A 23,381-nucleotide genomic window follows, 5' to 3' on the forward strand; every position below is an offset into this window, starting at 1 on the left:
CATGACACGAGCCGGTAGTAGGTCGAACTCCCGCAAGTGTGTGTATACATAACTTACGTTTTCACTGTCAAGTGACGGCGATATAGCAGTGTGTCTCTTTCTCTCTATCTTACGCTCGCACAGCCATGGAGCCTCGTTTAATTGTAGAAATGAAAAAGTAATGACGCGGAGAAAATAAAATGAGAGGAGTAAGCTGTTGCTTCTGCTGCTGCGAGCAGGATTAGAGCACGGATACCGATTTTCTTGGAATATGATCTATGGACGGATGGTGCCTACGTGCTCCAAAGCATGAACAATTTTATCTAATTTTTAATTATAAGCGAGATCCATGTAATACATATTTAAATTATCATTATTATTATTACAGTAGTCAACGCAGTTCTTAATATAAATATTTTAAAAGTGGTATTGCAAAGTGCAACCTGAAATCGCAAGAGGATAAAAATAATCTATTCAAACTTTTCTTCTTGAAACTATTCGAAGGTAAAAAAAAGTAAAAACTTGTTATCTGTAATAAGTTTACTAGTATAATATACAATATTCGGTATAAGCATTCTGTTGAATAGCTCTTAAAGCAATAAAAATTAGTCTATATGACAGTTTTAATGTTCAAGAACCGATCAAATTGAACGAAATATAATTTTGAGTATCATCACCGTTAAACACTCTTTTCGGTACTTTGAAACTCTCGCGCAAATTGTGATACTTCTGATTTGTGCCAAAGATCGTTTAAAAATAAATTAAACGGTCATTAGCCTGGACATCAAGTATTCTTGTAAGCCATCCGGTTGGATCTCGTTACATTTTCTAACGGCAAAGATCAAAAGTTTTTAATTGTTTACACTTTTATGTGTCAAAAACTACCCATTTGATGATTAATGAACTTGTTAATTCTTTAACGATGTTCTTTGATCCTTATTACTATTGTGAACATCAGATAGCTTTCATTTGTTATTTATGGAGTTGCACAACCTGCCATTCTTAGCCATTGTCCATTCAAATTTCAAAAACTTTCTCGTGATAGTATAAAGTAAGAAATATCGATGTTTCTTGTCACGTGCAGGTGCCAATTCCCAATTATAATTTTGACGGTTTCGCGCACTGTTCATGCTTGCAGCGAATGTAAATTAAGCGAGTTTACTAGTCGTTTTAAGTTACACGAAGGAAGCATTCAACTTAACAATTATTCAAAGTTGGATAAAAGTTTAATTCAACAATACTTCCTAACTTGACATTGAAATAAAAACAATTGAAAATTTTTTAAATAGATTGTATAAATTTAAATTTTAACTACTCGTGTTTGAAACGAAATAACAGCAATGTTCTATGAATAAAATGTATCTACAAAAGAGGCACTCTAAGATGGTGTAATTAGAAAATTGGGTGAAAAAATATATATCGAACATTATTCGACTTATTAAAATCTCAGTTGAAACGTGTGAATCTTCACCATTAGCATGCTAGAAAAGAATATCGATATGCAGTGCTTTCCTTTGCTCCATCATCTATATCGAGAGAAGATCCAACTAAGCCTCGAAAGACGTTTACGGAGAAGGAGAGATTGAATATATGTGTATGTATGTGTGTGTGTGTGAGTGTTCTTGCACGGGTATGTACATGGTACTGTACTGTATAAAGAAATGAAACGAGAAAGAGAGAGAGAGAGAGACAGGACCGTTATGATGTTGCGTGTGGAAAGTTGCGCGCGTGGACTTATTCGCGGATGGTCCGTTGACCGGGGCCATCAGCGTGCAGTATTCTGCGTCTGTAAGGCGGAGCAAGGTCACGGTCGCTCCGCAGGTAAACTCGCTTGGTAGCTCGTATTTTGGACAGCGATCCAGTGCAATCTAGACCCATTCATTTTGCCCTCAAGTATCACGTTTTGCTGCGAAGCCGGCGTACTTGTGATTAGTGAAAAGTGACGAGTTAACGCGTACTTTTTGTGCTCCAAGTCAAATTTCGATGTTGTGCGTACCTGCATAAGAGGCACCAAAAACGATGATGTGACAATTGATCGTCGTTTCGGAAAAACTCGCGTTTGAGGTGAGATTTTATATCAGAGATTCATTTGCTCTTACATTCGCCTTTACCTAGACCGAAGCTGTTCGGTTGATTCGAGAATTTTCGTTCGGCAAAACTTGATGGAAAGAGTCATTTAGATACAGCGAAAAAATACCGTTCACGTGCGATGAATTGCTGAACGTACATAACTACATAATAATGCGGAATGGTTCCGATGAAACAAACATCGTGCGAATTCCGGTCTGTTATAGTTGCTCAAACTTGTTTTACAGTTTTTAGAGAATTCAGTGAAATTTTACAAGTAATAGAGTTGCGTTTCCGCTAGATTCAAATTCAATCTGTCTTCTGTAGAAAAAAACATGAATACAATTTATCAATAAAAATATTGTCAATCCCGAGTTTCAAGGCTGCAGAAATGTTTCTTTGTTTTAAATAAATGTTTCTTGCAATTGCTATTAGAGGTACAATCGTACACTTAACTGTATATACAAAGCTTGAGTAGAAACGAGAATGAAATTGAAAAAGTGCGCGAGAGCAAACCTGCTTATTAGATTTTGACTACGTTAAGGCATTCTCTGATGAGTGTTATTTAATAAATCACCCTGTCATCTAAACGTTTTCAGTGAGATTTTTCTGAAAAAAATCGTGAGAATGACTACTGTGATTCTAAAACTTTCCTTACTACCAGGAATTCGAATTTCGACGGGACCGGGAGAAATTTTCAAATTAATTCACGCAATTGCAAATTTAACACGTTAATTTTCCCTTTTATTTAAATAAAAAGAAGAAGCAACGAACTTTTCGATCGAATCTCCAAAAGCGGTGAAAGTCAAGATGAAAGGAAGAGCGCAACATTAGTTAGACGGTCAGCAAAGATAAGTCTCGATGCGTCAAAGTTGAAATTTTAAACTTTGTTGACAGTATTTACCTGTAAAAGAGAAATCGATTTTAAGATGCTTTATGCACACTAAAATACTACTTTGTATTGCAAGCCCGATTCGGAAGAATGTCGAATTTTACAAATAATATCTAAAATTATACAACGCGTGCAGCCTCAACCTTACTTGTTTTCAATGTTCAGTCCTCAACCTATTTCATTAATTTGATGCGGGCGTCCGTATGCACACCTATGATTCACGTTGGTATGACTTTTATACGATCATTCAAAAGAAATCGAAACACTTTTGTTTAATTTTTATTTATTAATTTTTCTTCTACTGACAAGATGAGCCGTTGCAAGCTTGGATCTAATTGCCCGAGCCTACCTAGATAATAGGTGAAAAAAGTGTTAACTATGATACAACGAAGAAGCAGAAATGGGATTTTCAAATGCCGCGATTAATTACTCAATAGCCTCGCGTGCGCGCCAACTCGAAAATTCGACCGACGAGCTCTGGCTCATGCGCTGCCTCGTGTTGTTGTTGCCTGGCGTGTACATAATGATAATACCAGCTGCGCACGGCGCATCCTTCTCGGTCTCGATGTCCATGCTACTGCCTGTACTATAACGCGGGCTACGTGACGCGAATTTCTTATGCGCTGCATACGTGCGAAATTCAAAATGCCGAGCGATTGAGTAATGGGCTTGCTGAAGCGATTTTACTTTTTCGAAAAGCTCACTCATCCTGTAGCTACACTCTTATTTTATTCCTTTTTTTGACGCTCCACAAATGTTATTTGGTTAAATTTTAGCGACATGTAATTCATCCCTGTCAAAGTAAATGGAGCTCTTTTCTCTAAAGTACAAAACAATGTTTTAAATTAAAAATGAAAAATACCGCTAGAAAAAAATTTTATCAAATTGTAGTATATGAAACCGTATTTTCAAATCGAAAAGTTCTAACGGAGAACATCTTGAAAATAAAACTCTTCGATAACCGGGAAAAATATGAAAATGTGTAGACAAGAAACGTTCACAGCATATAGAAACAGAGTGATTCGTTAAGCTTGCCAACATAATCGTTTATCCATAATCAACGAGATTCTCAATTTATACACTTCGAACTTTTGATTTGACAAGCGATACACGTACATTTGCGCGTCCGAGCAAACCTTTTCCTTAGCGCACCCGCCCCACCCATACGTAAGACTTATCGCGTATGAAAGAAAAGAAGCTGTTCTTCTTCCACGATCCACACTCGATGTTCGGCATATAGAGTTGGTAAAGGTGACAGTACTAGTTGCAATCCATCTTTGCATTCCGAGACAAGTTCATCGGCATAGATGAACCCTCTTAAATTTACTCTTAAGTTTTCCTCTTAAATCTTAAAAGTTAACTTGTTTTTTAACGAAATAATATGTCTTTTCAGGTACAGAACATTTAATTTTCAAGCCAGTATTTTCAACATTCAGCGAGAGTGGAAATGGATCAAATATTGACAGCAGCCGGGGCTGCCACTGGGGGCATAAGTTCGTTTTTCTCACTCTTAGTCGCAGCAATTATTTATTTTCAATACGAGCTTTTGGATCCAGAATCAAGACCAATTAATATTCCGTCCGAACTTTTGATGCCTACGTATGATTTCATAGTGATAGGAGCAGGATCTGCAGGTTTGTGATTAATTTTCGAAATGTTTCAAAGTACAAAATTGAAATACTCTTAAAAATTACACATCGCTGTTTAATGCTAAACCAAATTCTTTTTTTTTCAATTATGTACAGGCGCTGTGGTGGCGAGTCGATTGAGTGAGGTAGAAAACTGGAATGTGTTACTTCTAGAGGCAGGAGGAGATGAAACGGACATATCTGACGTGCCCCTTTTAGCGGGGTACTTACAACTGAGTCAATTGGACTGGATGTATAAAACTGAGCCACAGGGAAATTCATGCTTAGGTGTGCATATTTATCATATGAATGAACAATCGATTTACTTTTTTTAACCGCAAAGGTATGTATTATAAACGAAAAATGTTGGCATTTATAGCAATGGAAAATGGCCGGTGCAATTGGCCCCGCGGCAAAGTCGTGGGAGGCAGCTCTGTGTTGAATTATATGCTGTATCTGCGCGGCAACAAGCGCGACTACGACATCTGGGAGGCCGACGGCAACGTTGGCTGGGGCTCTCAAGAGGTGCTGCGCTACTTCAAGAAATCCGAGGACAATCAGAATCCTTACTTGACGCGCACGCCTTATCACTCGCAGGGCGGTTATCTCACCGTTCAAGAGGCCCCGTGGCACACGCCGCTGGCGGCGGCTTTCGTCAAGGCGGGCCAGCAGATGGGCTATGAGAATCGCGACATCAACGGCGCGCATCAAGCTGGCTTCATGATCGCCCAGGGCACGATTCGAGGTGGCAGCCGATGCTCCACGGCCAAGGCTTTTTTGAGGCCTGCCAGGTTGAGGAAGAATCTTCACATTGCTATGAATTCCCATGTAACCAAGGTGTGTGTCGATATTGAAATAGTTTACGTCAACAAAAAATCACATGTACTGTATTTGTGTTTTTTTTTTAAGGTCTTAATCGATCCAACTAGTAAACGAGCTTACGGCGTGGAATTTATGCGTGAAAATCAGATATATCGAATTCGTGCAAAAAAAGAAATAATCGTCTCGGGTGGATCTATCAATTCGCCACAAATTCTCATGTTGTCTGGAGTAGGTCCTCAGGAACATTTGAAGCAATTAGGTAATATTTTGTTTATTTAATTTGAGAAATTATTTATTTTCAACAGTACCTAATTTGTACTTTTTCGATCTCAGGAATTCCAGTGATACAGAATTTGCGCGTCGGTGAAAATCTCCAAGATCACGTGGGAGTTGGCGGTCTTACCTTCATGGTGAATCAAGAAATTTCCATGGTCGAAAATCGCCTGCACAGCGTCAACGCCGTTTTACAGTATGCCGTCTTTGGCTCGGGTCCGTTGACCGTATTGGGTGGCGTGGAAGGTCTAGGATTCGTCAACACCAAATACGCCAATGCTACCGAAGATTTTCCTGACGTCGAACTGCATTTCATTTCTGGATCGACGAATTCCGACGGAGGTCGGCAAATCAGAAAAATTCACGGTCTGACAAAGCGCTTCTACGACATAGTTTTCGGCCCGATCAACAATCAAGACGTATGGAGTGTCTTGCCCATGCTTTTGCGTCCCAAGAGCAAAGGTGTTATCAAGCTAAGATCGAAGAATCCGTTCGATCATCCGCTCATCTACCCGAACTACTTTCAAGATCCGCAGGACATGAAGGTCCTCGTCGAAGGTGTCAAAATAGCCATGGCTCTGAGCCGGACTCCAGCATTCAGGAAGTACGGCAGTGCACTGAATCCAACGCCTTTCCCAGGCTGCACACATCTGCCGATGTACAGCGATCCTTACTGGGAGTGCATGATTCGTCATTATTCGGCCACTGTCTACCATCCAGTAGGAACTTGTAAAATGGGCCCGTATTGGGACTCCGAAGCAGTCGTTGATCCTCAGCTCAAAGTTTACGGATTATCTGGACTTCGGGTGATCGATGCTTCGATCATGCCTAAACACATAAGTGGAAACACCAACGCCCCAGCGATTATGATTGGCGAGAAGGGCGCAGATATGATTAAAGAGTATTGGTTTAGGAATAGACACGTGGGCTGAAATAGGAGACTAAAGTCGAAAAGGATGATTTTCAAGTGATAAATTTCGTGCAGCAATGAAACGCCTAAAGTGCGGATCTGCACCGACTACTTAGCCTTTTAACGACTAGTATTATTTACGAATATTTTATCAGTATTTTTAGTAAAAAATATCACTATAAATATTATAAATGCAACGCTGTATTTATTATCGAATATGTGAAACTGAAAATATGCAAGGTAATTCTTTGTACAATTTTAATTAGACTTATAATCGCAAACTCGAATGATTGGTTTACTCAAGAAATTAAACGAACTTCAACAATGAGTAAAATTATGTTTTTCCTATCGCTGTTAATTTTGTAAAAATTACAATTCTACTGCAGTATACTTAACGTAAATATATGTGTGTGTGGACACGAATATAGTTAGCTTTTTAACGTTCTTGAAGAATGAATTTGTATAAACGTATGTTTACAAATATGATTAGGCCGATGATAGTCCGTCATCGCCACCTACTTTCACAAAAATTATTTCGAATATTGCTAAAACAAATTTCGAAGTGTATATGTGTTAAGAAAGCGCAAGTACTGTTATACATAATTTTTGTAGTATGTTGACTTCTTCCCAAACTGTAAATAGTTAATGAACTATATAAATATAAAAATCAAGTTGAATTATTCAAAATAGTTTGTAATGGACATTGTTCTAGATTCGACAAAAAATTCGACGAATTCGTAAAATAAGGATTTCCACGAAATAACTTTGATATTGTTGTAAGATATTTAAAAAAATCAAATGATTGTAAATAAATTTTATTTAATTGTAGACACGGTTTGAAATTTTTTTTACCGACTCTCAATTTGAAGTTGTGTAGGAATTTTAAGCTAAACGTAAATTGATATACTATTCACGTCATTCAACTTAGCTTTGCTTGGCGTCATCATAATTGAACGAAATTTACAAACATTTTATTTCATAATCATTTGTTATGGATCGTACGCAAATTTCATACAGGCAAATCAGTATTAATTGATCGCTCAAAGCTTTAACATGGAAAATTATTAGTGACGACCGCAAGGTTTCATTTATAAAAGTGACATAAGAAGTGAATATAAGAAGTTGCTAAACATTTCTGACAGCTATCGAGGGCAAATCAATCGAATAATTCTAAATTTTTCAGTATTTTCAGAAACTTTCGCTTTATCATTAAAAGTTGTGTAAATTTCATAAAATGAAAAGGAATCATGTGCTTCGCGGTAAATCTTCCAGAGATCAAACATAATTGCATATCAGAATAAATAATAAGTAATTTCATTCGGTAAACTTTAAGAAGAAAATACTATTTTTAAATGGCCTTAGAAGAGTTAACATACGGAGCCACGCGAAATGCTTTGCAAGGTGCCGAACTGCTATTCATCTTATTTTTACGCTTCATGATTATTCTGTTCCGTCCGGACATCGTAGACCGAGAAAATCGCGTGCAGCCACCCCCGACTTCGGAGCTCTTGGCTCGTTACGACTTCGTCGTAATTGGCGGTGGCTCGGCCGGTGCCGTCATAGCCAATCGCCTCTCAGAGAATTCGAATTGGACGATTTTGTTGCTCGAGGCTGGTGACGACGAGAGCTTCGTTTCCGAGGCCCCTCTGACTTTTCCGACTCTGCAATTGTCGAACATGGATTGGCAGTTCAAGACCGAGCCCTCGTTGAATTACTGTTTGGCGATGAAAGATAAACGATGCAACTGGCCCCGCGGTAAAGTCTTGGGTGGCAGCTCCGTGCTCAACGCGATGCTCTACGTCAGGGGCAACAAGAGGGATTACGACCAGTGGAGCGAATTGGGCAACGAAGGCTGGGATTACGAGAGTGTTTTACCCTATTTCAAAAAGTCCGAAGACAATCGAATCGCAGAATTGGACGGCTCGCCTTATCACGGCAAAGGCGGACCTCTGACTGTTGAAAATTTCAGGTAAATTGCATCTTGCTCATCTATCCGACAAACTTTTTTGAACTTTAATGATCGTCCATATGCAACAGGCACAGGAGTCCGATAACGGAGTATTTTTTGCAAGCCGGTCGCGATCTTGGATACGAAACGGTCGACATCAACGGAGCCCAGCAGACTGGCTTCACTTATTCGCCCGGCACGTTGCGCGACGGTTTGCGTCTGAGCACAGCCAAGGCTTTTTTGCGGCCGTGCTCGAGCCGAAAAAACCTCCACATAGCCACCAACAGCTTCGTGGAAGAAATTATGATCGGCGAGACGTCCAAGACCGCTTACGGGGTAAAGTTTCGCCGAGGCTTGCGACGGTACTCTGTCTACGCCAATTGCGAGGTCATCGCCTCGGCCGGTGCCATTCAGACGCCGCAACTGCTCATGCTGTCGGGCGTCGGCCCAGCCGATCATCTGTTGAAAGTCGGCATACCCGTGATCCAAGATTTACCCGGGGTCGGACAAAATCTTCAAGATCACGTGGCAATGGGAGGACTGAGCTATTTAATCGACGCTCCCAAGCACGAGGCGCACGAGAGTCACGATTTTTCCTTCGTATTGCCAAAACTCATGACTCTGAACACGGTGCTGCAATTTGTCAGAAACGAGACTGGGCCGCTCTACCTCGTGCCCGAATGCGAAGCTATGGCTTTCGTCAATACAAAGTACCGTCATCGAACAGAGCGTAACATTTATTTTTTCACCGATGGAATAGAATTCATGATTTGCTTTACGCAGGTTGAACGACGAGTCGATGCACGATTTCCCAGACGTTCAGCTATTCTTATCCTCGGCGGCGGACAACGCGGACGGTGGACTTTTCGGCATACATGGCTGCGGCCTGTGCGAGGAATTTTACGCCGGCCTTTACGACGACATACTTTACCAAGACAGTTACGCGGCAGTTCCGCTGGTCCTACGTCCCAAAAGTCGCGGATACATCAAACTTCGCAATTCCGACCCTAAGTACCAGCCCATCATAGTGCCAAATTACTTCGACGATCCTCGAGATCTGGAGGTTTTGGTGAGTAAACGTTACGATGTTGCGCGATCCGACGAGAGGAAATAATATTTTCATACACGAATACAAAGCAATAAAGCACGCTCGTAATTGTGCTCAAGCTTTAAAATAATTATTATTGTGCTTAAGGTCGAGGCAGCTAAATTCGTGGATCGACTGAGCTTGACCCCGACCATGAGGTCGATTAATGCCCGACCAAATGGCAATGTGATCAGAGAATGCGCCGCCCACGAATTCCGCTCGGATGATTATTGGCGTTGTCAGGCCAGGCATTACACCATGACGATCTATCATCCGACCGGCACATGCAAAATGGGACCCGTGACTGACTCGATGGCTGTTTGTATTTTTATATTTTTTCATATCGTTTTATATATGAACACATTTTTTTACATATTCGTGAATTTATATTTAAGTGATAAAATTAAATTTCATCAAATGCTCCATGCAAAAGAATAACAAAAATGACTCATTCATAACCAGCTTGAGATCGAGAAAGATCAATAAACTCTTATTTGGCAGCCTCACCTGCAACATAGAAAAAATAATTTACATTAAAAATTTGTCAATAAAAATGAATAAGACTTTTTTATTTTACGTTATTAAATATTCACTTTCTATTTTATGTACATTCAGGTCGTAGATGCAAAGTTGCAAGTTCACGGCATCACGGGTCTTCGGGTGATTGACGCATCGATTATGCCGAATATCATCACAGGCAATACAAATGCGCCGACGATTATGATCGCGGAAAAAGGAGCAGATATGATCAAAGAAGCGTGGAAACACTACGCCGGAGGACCTATGAATCGAAGATCAACTTCGAAGCTGCAGTCGCCGTTAGATTGGCACGTCAATGAGCAGCGCGAAGAAATTATAAGACAAACTAGGTCGTCTCTTCAAAAAATCACCGAACTATTTGAAACTGATTTACCTGTACTCAATGAAATTCGTGATAACGAAGATTATGATTACGATTGAAAGATGTGCTTCAGATTCATTTTTATACCGAATTTTTTAATAACAAAAAAACCTTCCTTACTATTCTTAGATGTTATCAAGGTCTATTGACGTTACGGGAAAATGACTGTCATAAATTATATTATTATTTTCGTTGAAATTTAAACTAAGGTATTGTAAGCAATCATTTGAAGTTTTAATTCACGAGGAAATTTCTATCAAATAATAGCGGAGTAATCACAGTTTTTATACGCTTCTTTCAAACCATCTATGTATACAAAGGACTTGACCATTCATGACTGAAAAAAGTATATGTCTGCTCATAGAGATAAAACACATCGTTGCACGATGCAGCCTTGGATCGGCCATAATAAAGCAAAATCATTACGCGGGTTCGAGAGAGAGTCTTCGGAGGCATACATTTGTTCGTAGCCTTTACGCATGCAGTATAATCTTATCAGACATAATAACATTATAGGTACCCATGAGGGGATTTTTTGCCGAGTTTCATGCGGATTGGTGGATTGAATGCCGTACACGCATATATTTGCATGTGTCATCGCGTGAAAAAAACAGTTATTCTTCTGGATTCTGCATGAAAACAACTAAAATTTATAAATAATATTTATACATTTTATTTTTAACTTTCAAATTGTTGTATTCAATGAGATTTAAAAAATGAACGTTTTAATGCGGTTATAAAAAAATTAACGGGAAAATAGTATGAATAATTGATTAGGCGAGAGGCAACGACGACTACACGGAAAATTTTCAGAAACCCTGATTGTATTTTTTCGCATTTATAACAGTACGCGACTAAAAGCTTTAGCGGATCATGATTCAGTTGGGTCCCAGACTCGCAGTACAAATTTTGCCGCGGTAAGTTTGGCGGGATAGCATAAAAAATGACTCAGTGCATCTTTTGACAAGAAACAAACAAGAAAATACCATGATTTATTAGCAAACTTTTTATTGCGGTCGTGTAGTTGAACAAGTGTGAGTTGTGAATTTAAAAATTAAAAAATTTTACGTCATTATCATGGAAAAATTATAAATATAAGGTGTTGTCAAGTTTTATAAGACAGTGAGCTCAGTTGTCAACTCTTGTGATAAAATTAGTTAGAAAAATGTGTTCCAAAAATGCTTCTTCACTATTCCTGCTTTTGATGTTATGTCTAATTAAAACGGAATGTATCAATCATGAGGTGAGTATTATAGTCAATGAAAAATTTCTGCACTATACCTAAAATTGAAATGATGACAGAACTGAATTAAGTCGATTATCTGTTGATAATAAAATTATTCTTGAATTCTCAAGGCTGTTTAAATGCGTGTAGGGCTTTGAAACAAATCAAGTATAATTTTACTCGTTTAAATAATAACAATAGCTGTGAGTGTGGATCATAGCTCTTTCATTTTGACGGTTGTGCACATAATTTCTGTAATATTTTCGTTTGCATAAGCTTTCTTACGTATTATAACTTTGCTCTATTTATTCGCCAAAGTAATTGGCATTTCTAAAGGTACGATCTTAAATCATGCACTTTGAGTTGGTCCAGTGTGAATCAGCTGGACGAAAAAAAAGCAGTAAATTGTAAAGTCGAATTACGCACGAATTGTAATTACAGGTCGAGCCGTATAAAACTTAAGAATTGTAAAGACATATCTCTAAGCCTCGTTGAAATTCCCTTGCAACGAAAACGTTACGCGTAGCTGTATTTTTCTCTCTCTCTCTCTTTTTTATCTTTCGAGCTGAAAGTATATGCACGACACAATGTGTAAAAAAGGTTTTTTTATCGCTCGAAATAATTTTTCAGAGCAGCGGAGACAGCGGCAAGCTCGTTTACGACTATTCGCACGGCGCCCTCGGCACCGTAGAAAGCCAGAGATGTTGCCACTGTCGGTTCAACGACACCGCCTACATCAATGCGCGCTGCGGACGCCTGATGTCTTTCATGACGCTGCTTCAGGCGCTTATGATGGCGCGATGCGACATCGCCGATCCGTGCAGACGCGCCGGCACCGACACGCTGCCCCAAGAGCAATGGTAATGCCTCAACTACTGCTTTTTCACAAGAAAAATAGATGCACGAGCTGAAATTATGTTCAAACGCAGGTTCGACTTTATCGTAGTTGGCGCCGGAGTCGCCGGGCCTGTAATAGCCAAGCGCCTGAGCGATCACCCGTGGTGGCGAGTCTTGCTGATCGAAGCCGGCCCGGAAGAGCCATCGCTCACCGCGATACCTGGACTGGCCTTCAACGCGATAAACTCGTCGCTCGATTGGCAGTACACGACCGAGCCTACTCAACCCTATCCGACGGCTTGTCTCGGTAAATAAATCGTTATACACTGAAGCACAAATGGTTGCATGTTTATAATTTTTATAAAATGTTTTATTTCAAAAAATTACAACGTAGAAAATGGCGGACGCTGCTTTTGGCCACGAGGGAAGATGGTTTCCGGTACGAGTGGCATGTACGGCATGATGTACATGCGAGGCCATCCGTCGACGTACGACGAGTGGTCGAAACTCGGCAATCCCGGCTGGTCCTACGCCGAAATCGAAAAGTACTTCGAGCGCGCGGAGAATCCGGTGAATCGAAAACACGCGAGGAACGGCATGTTCAAGAGTACCAACAGCAGCGGTCCGATGACCATAGATTATTTCACGCACAAGCCAGCTTTCGCGGACGAGGTGATCAGAGCTGCCGACGAGCTGGGATACAAGACCGCAGGACTGCGGCAAGATCAGCAAACGGGCTTCATGATAGCCCCTATGTTGGTGCAGGACGGCTTGAGAGGCACAACGTCGAGGTGATTTATTTTTTAAATTTTATTGATTTTTTTTACGCAATTCGGTGCTTATGCTTTCAGGTATTATTTGAGGCCGTCAGCAAAGAACAAAAATTTGTACGTTTTGACAAATGCCCACGTAACAAAAGTTTTGACGAGTGAATGGGACAAACGAGCTTACGGGGTCGAACTGATAGATAAAGAGGGCATACAACGAGTATTTAAAACAAATAAAGAAATTATTCTTACTGCTGGAGCTATTGGCTCGCCACAGATACTTTTGCAATCAGGTATCGGTCCCCGTCGAGATCTTCAGGCCCTTGGAATTCCTAGCGTGATTGATCTGCCTGAAGTGGGTAGAAATTTACAAAATCACGTGGCAGTTGGCATCCCGGTAAAAAATATTTTAAAACAAATCCTCAAGCTCTAAAAGCACAAATTCATGAAATTTTTGTTTCAGATGTCGATCAAAGATGATTTTTACGAGACGCTATCGGTGGACTCGGTGAACGAGTACGTATACAATCGTAGCGGACCAGTGGCCAGTACCGGTTTGACGCAGTTGACCGCATTTTTGGAAACTTCCTACGCCAATAGTCCCGGTGTACCTGACATCCAAGTGTTTTTCGATGGCTTCAGCTCGTCCTGCGTACGGACTGGACTGGACATAGAGTGCCACGACGGCACCATTGGCGATTGTGCCGAGCGCCGAGAAATCGTCATCAGGCCTACCCTCGTCAATGCTCGCTCCCGAGGATATATCAAGCTCGCCTCTAATAATCCTATGGATTATCCGCTGATATACCCGAATTATTTCACCGATGAAATCGATCTCAAAGTACTGCTAGAAGGAGTAAAAAAAGTCATCGATTTGACAAAAACGAAAAAGATGCAAGAGTGGGACTTGAAGCTCAAAACAAAACCACACTTCATGTGTTCGAGGTGAATACAGAGTTTATGCATGTAAAAAATCACCAACATTTACAGCGATAGAAAATGAATATCTATATCTTTTTTTTCATAGACACAAGTTTGGCTCAGACGCCTACTGGAAATGCTTCATTAGAGCACGCACAGGCCCGGAAAATCATCAGGCTGGCACGTGCCGCATGGGCCCCGACGGAGTTGTCAATCACGAGCTTCGCGTCCACGGCATTCCAAATTTGCGAGTCGCCGACGCGTCGATTTTTCCGATATTGACCAACGCAAATCCCGTAGCGCCTATAGTTATGGTGGCCGAGAAAGCCTCTGATATGATTTACACTAAATGGATGAAAGACGAAAAGTCAACGTAATAATATTGACTTTTTATCTTGAACATTCACCAACTAATATTTGTAAAATTAATTTTTATAACGATAGTCTAATAAATAATTCCATTGTTTACAAACTAGAAAATTTTGATTTTACTTTTAGTTCAGGCAACTTTGTATTTTTAGTTGGAAAAAGTCAAACAAATTTTTAAGAAAAAATTATAAGTAGCACGTTGTTTTTTACTTTGATTGAATGATATATAATATACGCAATACTAATAAATAAAGAAGTAAAAAACCGTTGTGTATTCTGATTTTTATCGCAGTTTTTTCCATTACTGTTGTAATTCTAAAAGCATGCGTATATAAGCTCCAACAAAAATCATGTTCACATCTACATAAAATATTTCATTTAAATTTTGTTCCGGTTACATATATTTCAAATTTTTTAAATTGCCAAATTCGCGCTTTTGTGCGCGTGTGTGAATTTTGAACTCTGATGTAACGAGTAACAAAATAAGATGATAAATCATTTCTCAAATTTCATGTGTATATTTTACACTCAACCTTAATTCAATTAATTCTACAATGCGAAAAAATAGTTTTCAAAAGATCTCTCAATAAGCATATTATCTAAAATGTAGATTTTTGAAGAATGAAACCTTCATTGACAATAATGTAACGTTTCGACACATCAGACAATAGCAAACATTTTTCTTGATAATATCGGTTACGTATGGGTCTGGAAGGGGGTTTGTTGATGATGTAGCTTGACGCACGACTGTGAAACTTAACTAGACGTTGCGAGACCGATACAACGATCGGTTCAAATAACTATTAGGTAAGTCGTACCTTACGTTATACCTCATAATCCGTCAATGCTCTGATTTTCAAAGTAGTTCTCAAAGAGCATTGGGTGCATAAACTTATCATGTAGTGATTAGCGATTTATAATTTAACAAAGTGTTATAAAGTACACATAATTTTTTTATTTTTCATCGATATATTTTTTTAAAACAGTGGACTTTTAAAACTACAACAGAAATGAATGAGTGCCTATCAACTTCGTGTCATTCGAGCGCATCGGGCAGTGATAATGTCTCAGTTTTCCTTCTACTAATACGAAGTCTTCTGATGGCACAATGTGAATTGACGAATAATCAAAATTATCCACCCGACCGCACAGCAGAAGCAATGGAAAAAGCCAACAGTTTTTTTGACTTCATCATTGTTGGCGGTGGATCAAGTGGCTCCGTATTAGCCCGTCGACTGTCCGATATCAGCGATTGGAATATTCTAATGATAGAGCGAGGCACGGACCCATCGATCAACAGCGACCTACCAGCGCTCTTACTACTGCTACAAAGCACAGAGGAAGATTACAACTACAAGGTTAAGCCGAACGATCGCTATTGTCAGGGCATGCGACACCAACAGTGCATTTGGGCGAAAGGCAAGGCACTGGGTGGTAGTTCGTCCATCAATGCCATGCTTCACGTGACTGGTACCGATCGTGATTACGACCTATGGGCTGCCATGGGCAACAAAGGCTGGGCTTACAAAGATGTACGTCCGTACCTGCGAAAGATCGAAAATTATCATCCGGACATTGTGGCCAAGTACGGGGATGAATTTTACGGCACTGGCGGACCCCTGACGCTGAGGAGCTACAACTACTCGGAGAGCGGCTTGCACGACATACTCTCGTCGGCCGTGAAGGAGCTTGATTGGCCTTACATGGAGCTTTTGAACGGTGGCAAGTACGTTGGTTACGGAAAAGTCTATGGGACTATCGACAGAGGTGTAAGGCAAAACGTCGCCAGAGCCTATCTTACTCCGATTAAGGATAGGAAAAATCTTTACGTTGTCAAGTCGGCCCAAGTTACTTCCCTGCTAATGAAAAAGAATAAAGTGATCGGAGTCAGAGTGACACTGAAAGATGGCCGTAAAGTCAAATTTGAGAGCAAGAAAGAAGTGATACTCTCGGCGGGTAGCATAGCCACTCCACAAATTCTCATGCTCTCTGGAATAGGACCAAAGGAAGAGCTAAAAGCCCAAAATATACGCGTAGTGGCAGATTTACCGGTTGGTAAAAATCTGCAAGATCACGTGATTTGGTTAGGAGTTTATCTATCTTACGTCAATCAAACTGCCCCACAAGTATCACCTCACATTTTGCAAGATTGGGCGTATGAATTTTTGACTCGTCGTTCTGGAGAATTTGCCACTGCAGGGGGAGTAGATTTTCTCGGCTTTATCAACACAAAAGATTCTGCTGCCAAGTATCCTAATATTGAATTCCACCACAGTCTCATGCCGCGGAATCAACCTTTTAAAGCTAACGCGTTCAGTAAAGCGTTTAACTTTGATGACAACCTTACGGACGAATTAAATCGAATTAATCAAGAATCTGACATTATAATGGTTTGCCCAGTACTGTTGAATCCGAAGAGTGTGGGAAAATTGAAATTGCAAACTTCCAAGGTTAACGATCACATAGAAATTCATGCTAATTATTTCGATAAGCGAGAAGACATTGACGTTATGCTGGAATCGCTCAATAGCGTGCGTGCTCTGTTGAATACGACCACGTTCAAAAAATTAGGAATCAAATTGCGACCATTGAATATTCCAAAATGTGCCGAATACAATACCGAGTCTAACGAATATTGGGAATGTAATTTGAGGCATACATCTGCCAGTGTTTATCATCCAGTAGGGACTTGCAAAATGGGCCCTGCCGACGATAAAACAGCCGTCGTTGATTCGTTTTTGAAAGTCCACGGTATTAAAAATCTACGAGTAATTGACGCCTCGATTATGCCCATTATAACGAGCGGAAATACTCATGCGCCAACTTTAATGATTGCTGAGAAGGGATCTAGTTTGATCAAAGAAGAATGGCACATTAAAGACGAACTATAATAAGAAATTATCAATTTTACAACGAATATATAATTTATATATGATTGCTATTGATTTTTACTTATAAATAGTTTTATAATTACTGACTTTTTATTAACAAGAAAAAAAATTTTTAAATGGTTATTTTAGTGTAAAAATATCCAATCATCAATTGCTTTGATAAATAAAAAATTATTTAAGACGAATCAATTGTTTTTTTACATGAATTATACATAAATTCACCTTAAAAAAAGTAGCATATAGTTCAAAGTAATGATTTATCATGTATGTTAATTTAATCTTTCTCAGTTAAAAACAGTAGTTTTGATTTATTTCACAAAGTAAGAGTTTTAATATAAGTCATTTGATTTTCAAACAATACATGAGGATAATTTTTATAACTCTTATCAGTTACTCAAAGAAAACATTTTTTCCAACACAAGTGTACCAAAAATTTATATTTTGTAAATCATTGATGACTTTTAAAATATTAATATTATCGTAATGCTTTGACTGAGTTCCAAAAAGAAATCTGTTTTACGTTGATAATAAAACAGTTGATTAACTTAGATCACCAAAAAATATCGTATCAATAAAGAGACCAAAATTCAGGAGTTATCATGGTGCAAAAAAATTTTTAATTTAACAATTTTCAACTACATGTACCCATGTAACCGTGCGCTACTAAAAAGCTGCTATAGTTTTCATAACAGAACCTGACAATAATTGAACTATTCTTATCACCCCACCCAAACTCAATATTTTTCGCGATATCTTTTCTACTCGCTAGTCCAGTTTAAACTTGGATAACAAAGCCACAAGACTATCCACGTTTGAAAGTTTCGCCTTCGCTTCGCATTGTACTTTGCGGTTCGAGTAGTTGATCGGATCGTTCGCCGAGTGTACTTTAATGAAAAACAAATCGTCATGACAATATAAACAATGTGATTCGTGTGAAAGAGTGTTTTTAGTGATAAAAAGTGTTGGATAAATAAATCAAGTTTTCGAGTTAGTTCAATTGATTTTAATACTTATCATTTGAACGTAAAACAAGTGCAATTAACCATAAAACATGTCGTGGGAGCCACCAAATTTATCAGAGCTGTGCCCAGCTTATACACAAGTTTCGACTTGTCAACCACCAGTCATACTATTTATGAGCTTTTTAGCTAGTTTATTTGGCTACTCGAACGATGGTATGTTCAGCATGGCTAAATCAAATGTTCATTCTACTCAATCAACTTACTCGGGGGAGGCTAATACGATCTCAACGGTAATTAGTGATTTACACGAGCCATCGGCTACATTACAATCGCGCATCGGTCACGATGAAAGCAGAGAAGACGACGGTAGTTATTTCGATAATTTTGATTCGGAGGAGCAGGTGAATATGCGCAAGTTATTTCTCAAAAATATATAGGTAAACATTACACAAGCTTGTTTTTCTTTTTTAACAAAAATAGCCCACGCAAATTTATTCAATGAGGTCAACACCGGCAACAGCAGCAACGCCGTTTTATGGCTATAGTCACCCTCTGTTACGATATACCCATTACTACGGCCAACGCATAAAACCGAAATTCCGCGATCGTTTCGACAGTCGGCGATTTTACTTTCCGTACTCTACGAGCGCCTCGCTGCCCACTCCTTTGACCACGATGATTTATCATCAGCAAAACTATCAGCATCCCCTGTTGACGCACGCGGCGAGTCAGCCCTCGCAATTCATACGTCGAGAGTCGCCGTCGAATCACCTGCCGAACTTTCTCATGTCCCCGGCGCCCTTCGTTTCCGACGGCGAGGGCGGCGGCTTGTCGTCGTTCCGTAAGCAGCACGCGACACTCTACGGTACGAGCGTGCCATCGTTCGACAAGCTCATGATGCCGGAGGACGGATACGACGAGGCCGTTAATGGACCAGCGGCGCGGGCAGAATTTCCGGAGCCTACAGGATTTCTCCCCAAGGAGTACGATTTTATTGTTGTGGGAGCTGGCTCGGCCGGTTGCGTCGTCGCTAATCGCCTCAGTGAAATTAGTCAGTGGAAGGTGAGTGTTTAGAGGAAAAAAAAAAAGAACGTCGTTAAGGAGTAAACACTTTCTATCGCGGTTAACTAGATTTGACATTAACAATGAAATGCTACGCTCTAATTGTTATTCGACTGGAGTGCAAAAATTTCGAACGAATCTGACTTTTTTTGTTTCCGTTTCCTCGTAAAATTCGAGCAGTAAAATAATTGAAAGTTTTCCTGTTCTTTGGTCAATTATAAGAAAAAACATGCGTAAACGCAGTTCCAATTTACAGTTTGTACAACTAAGTTTTTAGTGCATCTAATTGAGACTTCCATAGGTGCACTTCAATTATTTAGATAAACACAAATTACATTAGAAAATCGTCTTATCAAAAGTGTAGTATCAGTCGAGTTGCATAATCACAATGCTGGTCAATTACAAGCGTAGTATGCAGCGATCGTTATAGTCCATAAGCTAATAAGAAAAAACTTCGTTGCGGTCAACAATTGCCCGAAGTTATAATTGTTCGATTGCGTAAATTCCTACAGCTATATAATGTCGATTTTTGCCCACAAAATTCACTTGCAGCTCGTGAAAATCGATGCATTTTTGTCTCTCGAGAAAACAGCATTACCATGCACGCAAAAGCACGTGTATATGGCGCGTATACGCGTCGACACGCGAACGTTGTAATTTACACCGCGTAAACAATATTCCAGACTGTCTGCAGTGTGCGCGTGATACACATAGAATGGCGTAGCTATCTATCTATCCTATACATAGCACTTCATTTGCAATTCCAACGATTTCTATAATAATTGACTAGCTGAAAGCATATCATTATACGCGCTCATAACCAGACAACTTTTACGTAATTCTGGCGTAGAGAAATTCATATCTAAAGATTTAAGTTGAATCGCCCACTGCAAAATAATAGAAATACATAATAACAAAATGATAAATAAATTCTTTCACAGGTATTACTACTCGAGGCAGGAATAGACGAGCCTCTGGTAGCCGACGTACCAGCGTTTGCGCCAGCTCTGAGAGGAAGCAACATCGATTGGCAGTACCGAACGACTCGCATGAAAAAGGCCTGTCGCTCGAAACGGGGTGGCCGATGCGGTTGGTCGCGCGGCAAAGTAATGACTGGAAAATTGATCTCGTTTCGAACTTAACGACGCCTAAACTTTATTCAAGCGACCTTAAATTACGTTTCAGGTGATGGGAGGTTCGAGCGTGTTGAATTACATGATGTACATCAGAGGTAATAAGCAGGACTACGACGAGTGGGCTGCATTGGGCAACGAGGGCTGGAGTTACGACGAAGTCCTTCCGTACTTCAAGAGATCCGAAGATAATGAAAATCCCGAGGTAAGTATTAAAAAAAAACTGATGTCGCGTTTTATTATGCAAAGTGAGAAAATATCGATCTCGGTCGCAGGTCGTGAAGGAAAGCCCGTACTATCATAGCACCGGAGGCTATCAGACGGTCGAGTGGTTCGACTACATCGACGAAAACGCCAAGATCTTGATAAACGGCTGGCAGGAGATCGGCTACAACTTGGTCGACCCCAATGCCGAGGATCAGCTCGGCGTCGTGCACATGCAGACGACTTCGATCCACGGGGCGCGTCAAAGCACCAACGGCGCCTTCATCAGGCCGATACGGGACAAGAGGCCGAATCTGGTGATCGAGACCGAGGCGCACGTGACTCGCGTCGTGATCGATCGAAAAACGAAAATCGCCACGGGCGTCGAGTATTACAGCACGAGGAGCGGCTACACCAAGCTGGCCATTGCTCGCAAGGAGGTCATTGTCTCCGCCGGCGCCATCAACTCGCCCAAGATACTGCAATTGTCGGGCATAGGACCGGCAAAAATGCTTCGACAGCACAAAATAGACCTGGTTTACGACTCGGCCGTCGGGCTGAATTTGCACGATCACGTAACTACCGACGGATTCGTCATAGTGCTGTCCAACAAAACGGCCACGAGCAAGAGCATCAAGGGAATCGAGCGAGACGCTTACAAGTGGCTCGAGAAGCAGAAGGGCCCCTTGGCGGCCACCGGATCATTGGCCGCGAGCGCCTTCGTCCAGACGCCCTTCGAGACGAGCCACGGCCAGCCCGACATGCAGTTCTGCTTCGACGGCACCAACGTGCAGGACTACGTGCTCGACCCGAGCGAGTCGGGCGAGACGGCCGTCATGCCGCTGGCTTACTACGACGGCATCAATATCCGGCCGGTGCTCTTGGCCCCGCGCAGTCGTGGCAGCGTCACGCTCAACAGAACCGACCCCGTCTGGGGCCCGCCCCTCATGGATCCCAATTACTTCGGCGAGGATCCCGACCTCGACGCCATGCTGGCCGCCATCAGGATAGCTCAGGACTTGTTTCAGACCAGAGCCTTTCAGGAGAACGGCATGAGGCTGCTGGACGTGCCGCTGCCCGCCTGCCGACGCCACAGATTCAACAGTCAGGACTACTGGAGATGCGTCTTGATGGAGTACACGACGACGCTCTACCATCCGGTGGGTACCTGCAAAATGGGCCCGAGAAGCGACCCAAGGGCAGTGGTCGATCCACGATTGCGGGTTTACGGAGTTCGGGGCTTGAGGGTGGTCGACGCGTCGATCATGCCTGTGGTAGTGCGAGGAAACACTAATGCTCCAACGATTATGATCGGCGAGAAAGCTAGTGACATGATCAAAGAGGATTGGCTCGACGATAATTATGATTGATCAATATACCTTAGGGGATGTTGTTTCAAGGAAATATTTATTAATTGACTATGTGTAAAGTATTAAAATTGGAATTTTATGAAAGTTATAATACATCACATATGAAAATTGGTCATAAATAGTTAACTTAGCAGATAATTTTGTATAAATCGAGTTAAATTTATCATTTAAGAATTGTAAGACTTTTTTAAGATTAACATTTGTAAGATTCATTTATGTATATTGTGTTCTTGAGGATATTAAACATAATTTTCTTCCTTCGTATACATTATATTTTGAAAATAAGTATTTTTTAAATAAATAATATATTTTGAGTTCGCTCGGCTTCGCCTCGGCTGATAAATTACACGTGCTCTGAGACTTTCCAGTTTTTTACTCCGTAGGTGCCAAATATACTATTTATCCTTGGTTATCGAGCGCATATAATTTGTTCCGCCTGAACCTAGGCAACCGGAATTTCAGGACTGTATTTTTCTTGTTTTCGAGTGAAAGTATTCGTTTACCTTATAATCCTCGAAGTAATTTTTTTACCAAGTCTCACAACTGTTTTACCAGTTTAAGGTACATTGCTATTGTCGTTCTTTTATCCAAATAGGATAACGGTCTAACAAATCCTTTTTTTTAGTTAATAAAAATTGTATTCGGATTCTTCAAAATAATAGTGGAAAACAATAATTGCAGATATTTTTATAATGATCGAGAAAATGTACATTACTTCATGAAAAATACAATATACAATTGAGAAATTATTGGACTGTACTTCGCACATTACGATTTCGAAAGTTAAAAGACATAAAAAACTAGAAATCAAACGCAGCTTCTTACATTAGTTTTTATGAATATTTCATAGTTAATTTTTTGTTTGATTTTGAAATGGTTTATAATGATGAGCTAAATACCGAACATAATAGTACACTAATATTTAATGAGGTGACAAATTTTTTGTTTGATCAAATTAGTTCATTGCAACTCAGCATCAATTATTGTCACTAGTTCTTGGTATGTTCAATTACAAACAGGTAATTTGATATAAGAAAATTAAAATGGCGACTGTAAAATTCCAGTATGTAATCGAATCAAGATGAAAGTGATAATAGTGCAAAATTGGCCATAAATTCATCGATTACAAAATT

At 40.2% G+C, this 23,381-nt stretch overlaps 4 protein-coding genes across 4 annotated transcripts in view; 3 read left to right on the forward strand and 1 right to left on the reverse strand.

Annotated features, from left to right (window-relative positions):
- The window catches only part of LOC106658835 (flotillin-2), an 85,198-nt gene that overhangs the window by 6,823 nt on the left and 54,994 nt on the right, over positions 1-23,381 (reverse strand). The window lies entirely within an intron of this gene.
- Positions 4,222-7,320, forward strand: LOC106658832 (glucose dehydrogenase [FAD, quinone]). The gene is made up of 5 exons (XM_014380962.2): positions 4,222-4,572; positions 4,684-4,854; positions 4,946-5,403; positions 5,476-5,647; positions 5,722-7,320. The coding sequence occupies exons 1-5, from the start codon at positions 4,386-4,388 to the stop codon at positions 6,591-6,593; spliced, it is 1,860 nt and encodes a 619-aa protein (XP_014236448.1). The 5' UTR covers positions 4,222-4,385; the 3' UTR covers positions 6,594-7,320.
- On the forward strand, positions 15,362-17,702 carry LOC106658831 (glucose dehydrogenase [FAD, quinone]-like). The gene is made up of 2 exons (XM_014380961.2): positions 15,362-15,433; positions 15,613-17,702. Exon 2 carries the CDS (start codon positions 15,637-15,639, stop codon positions 17,515-17,517), a length of 1,881 nt encoding a protein of 626 aa, XP_014236447.1. The 5' UTR covers positions 15,362-15,433; positions 15,613-15,636; the 3' UTR covers positions 17,518-17,702.
- LOC111694568 (glucose dehydrogenase [FAD, quinone]-like) lies at positions 18,390-22,374 on the forward strand. The gene is made up of 5 exons (XM_023463208.1): positions 18,390-18,880; positions 18,960-19,541; positions 20,483-20,647; positions 20,727-20,879; positions 20,950-22,374. The coding sequence occupies exons 1-5, from the start codon at positions 18,569-18,571 to the stop codon at positions 22,246-22,248; spliced, it is 2,511 nt and encodes an 836-aa protein (XP_023318976.1). The 5' UTR covers positions 18,390-18,568; the 3' UTR covers positions 22,249-22,374.

The sequence above is a fragment of the Trichogramma pretiosum genome, unplaced genomic scaffold, assembly GCF_000599845.2.
Source record: "Trichogramma pretiosum strain Unisexual culture from Peru unplaced genomic scaffold, Tpre_2.0 scaffold28, whole genome shotgun sequence".
NCBI classification, from domain to species: Eukaryota; Metazoa; Arthropoda; class Insecta; order Hymenoptera; family Trichogrammatidae; genus Trichogramma; species Trichogramma pretiosum.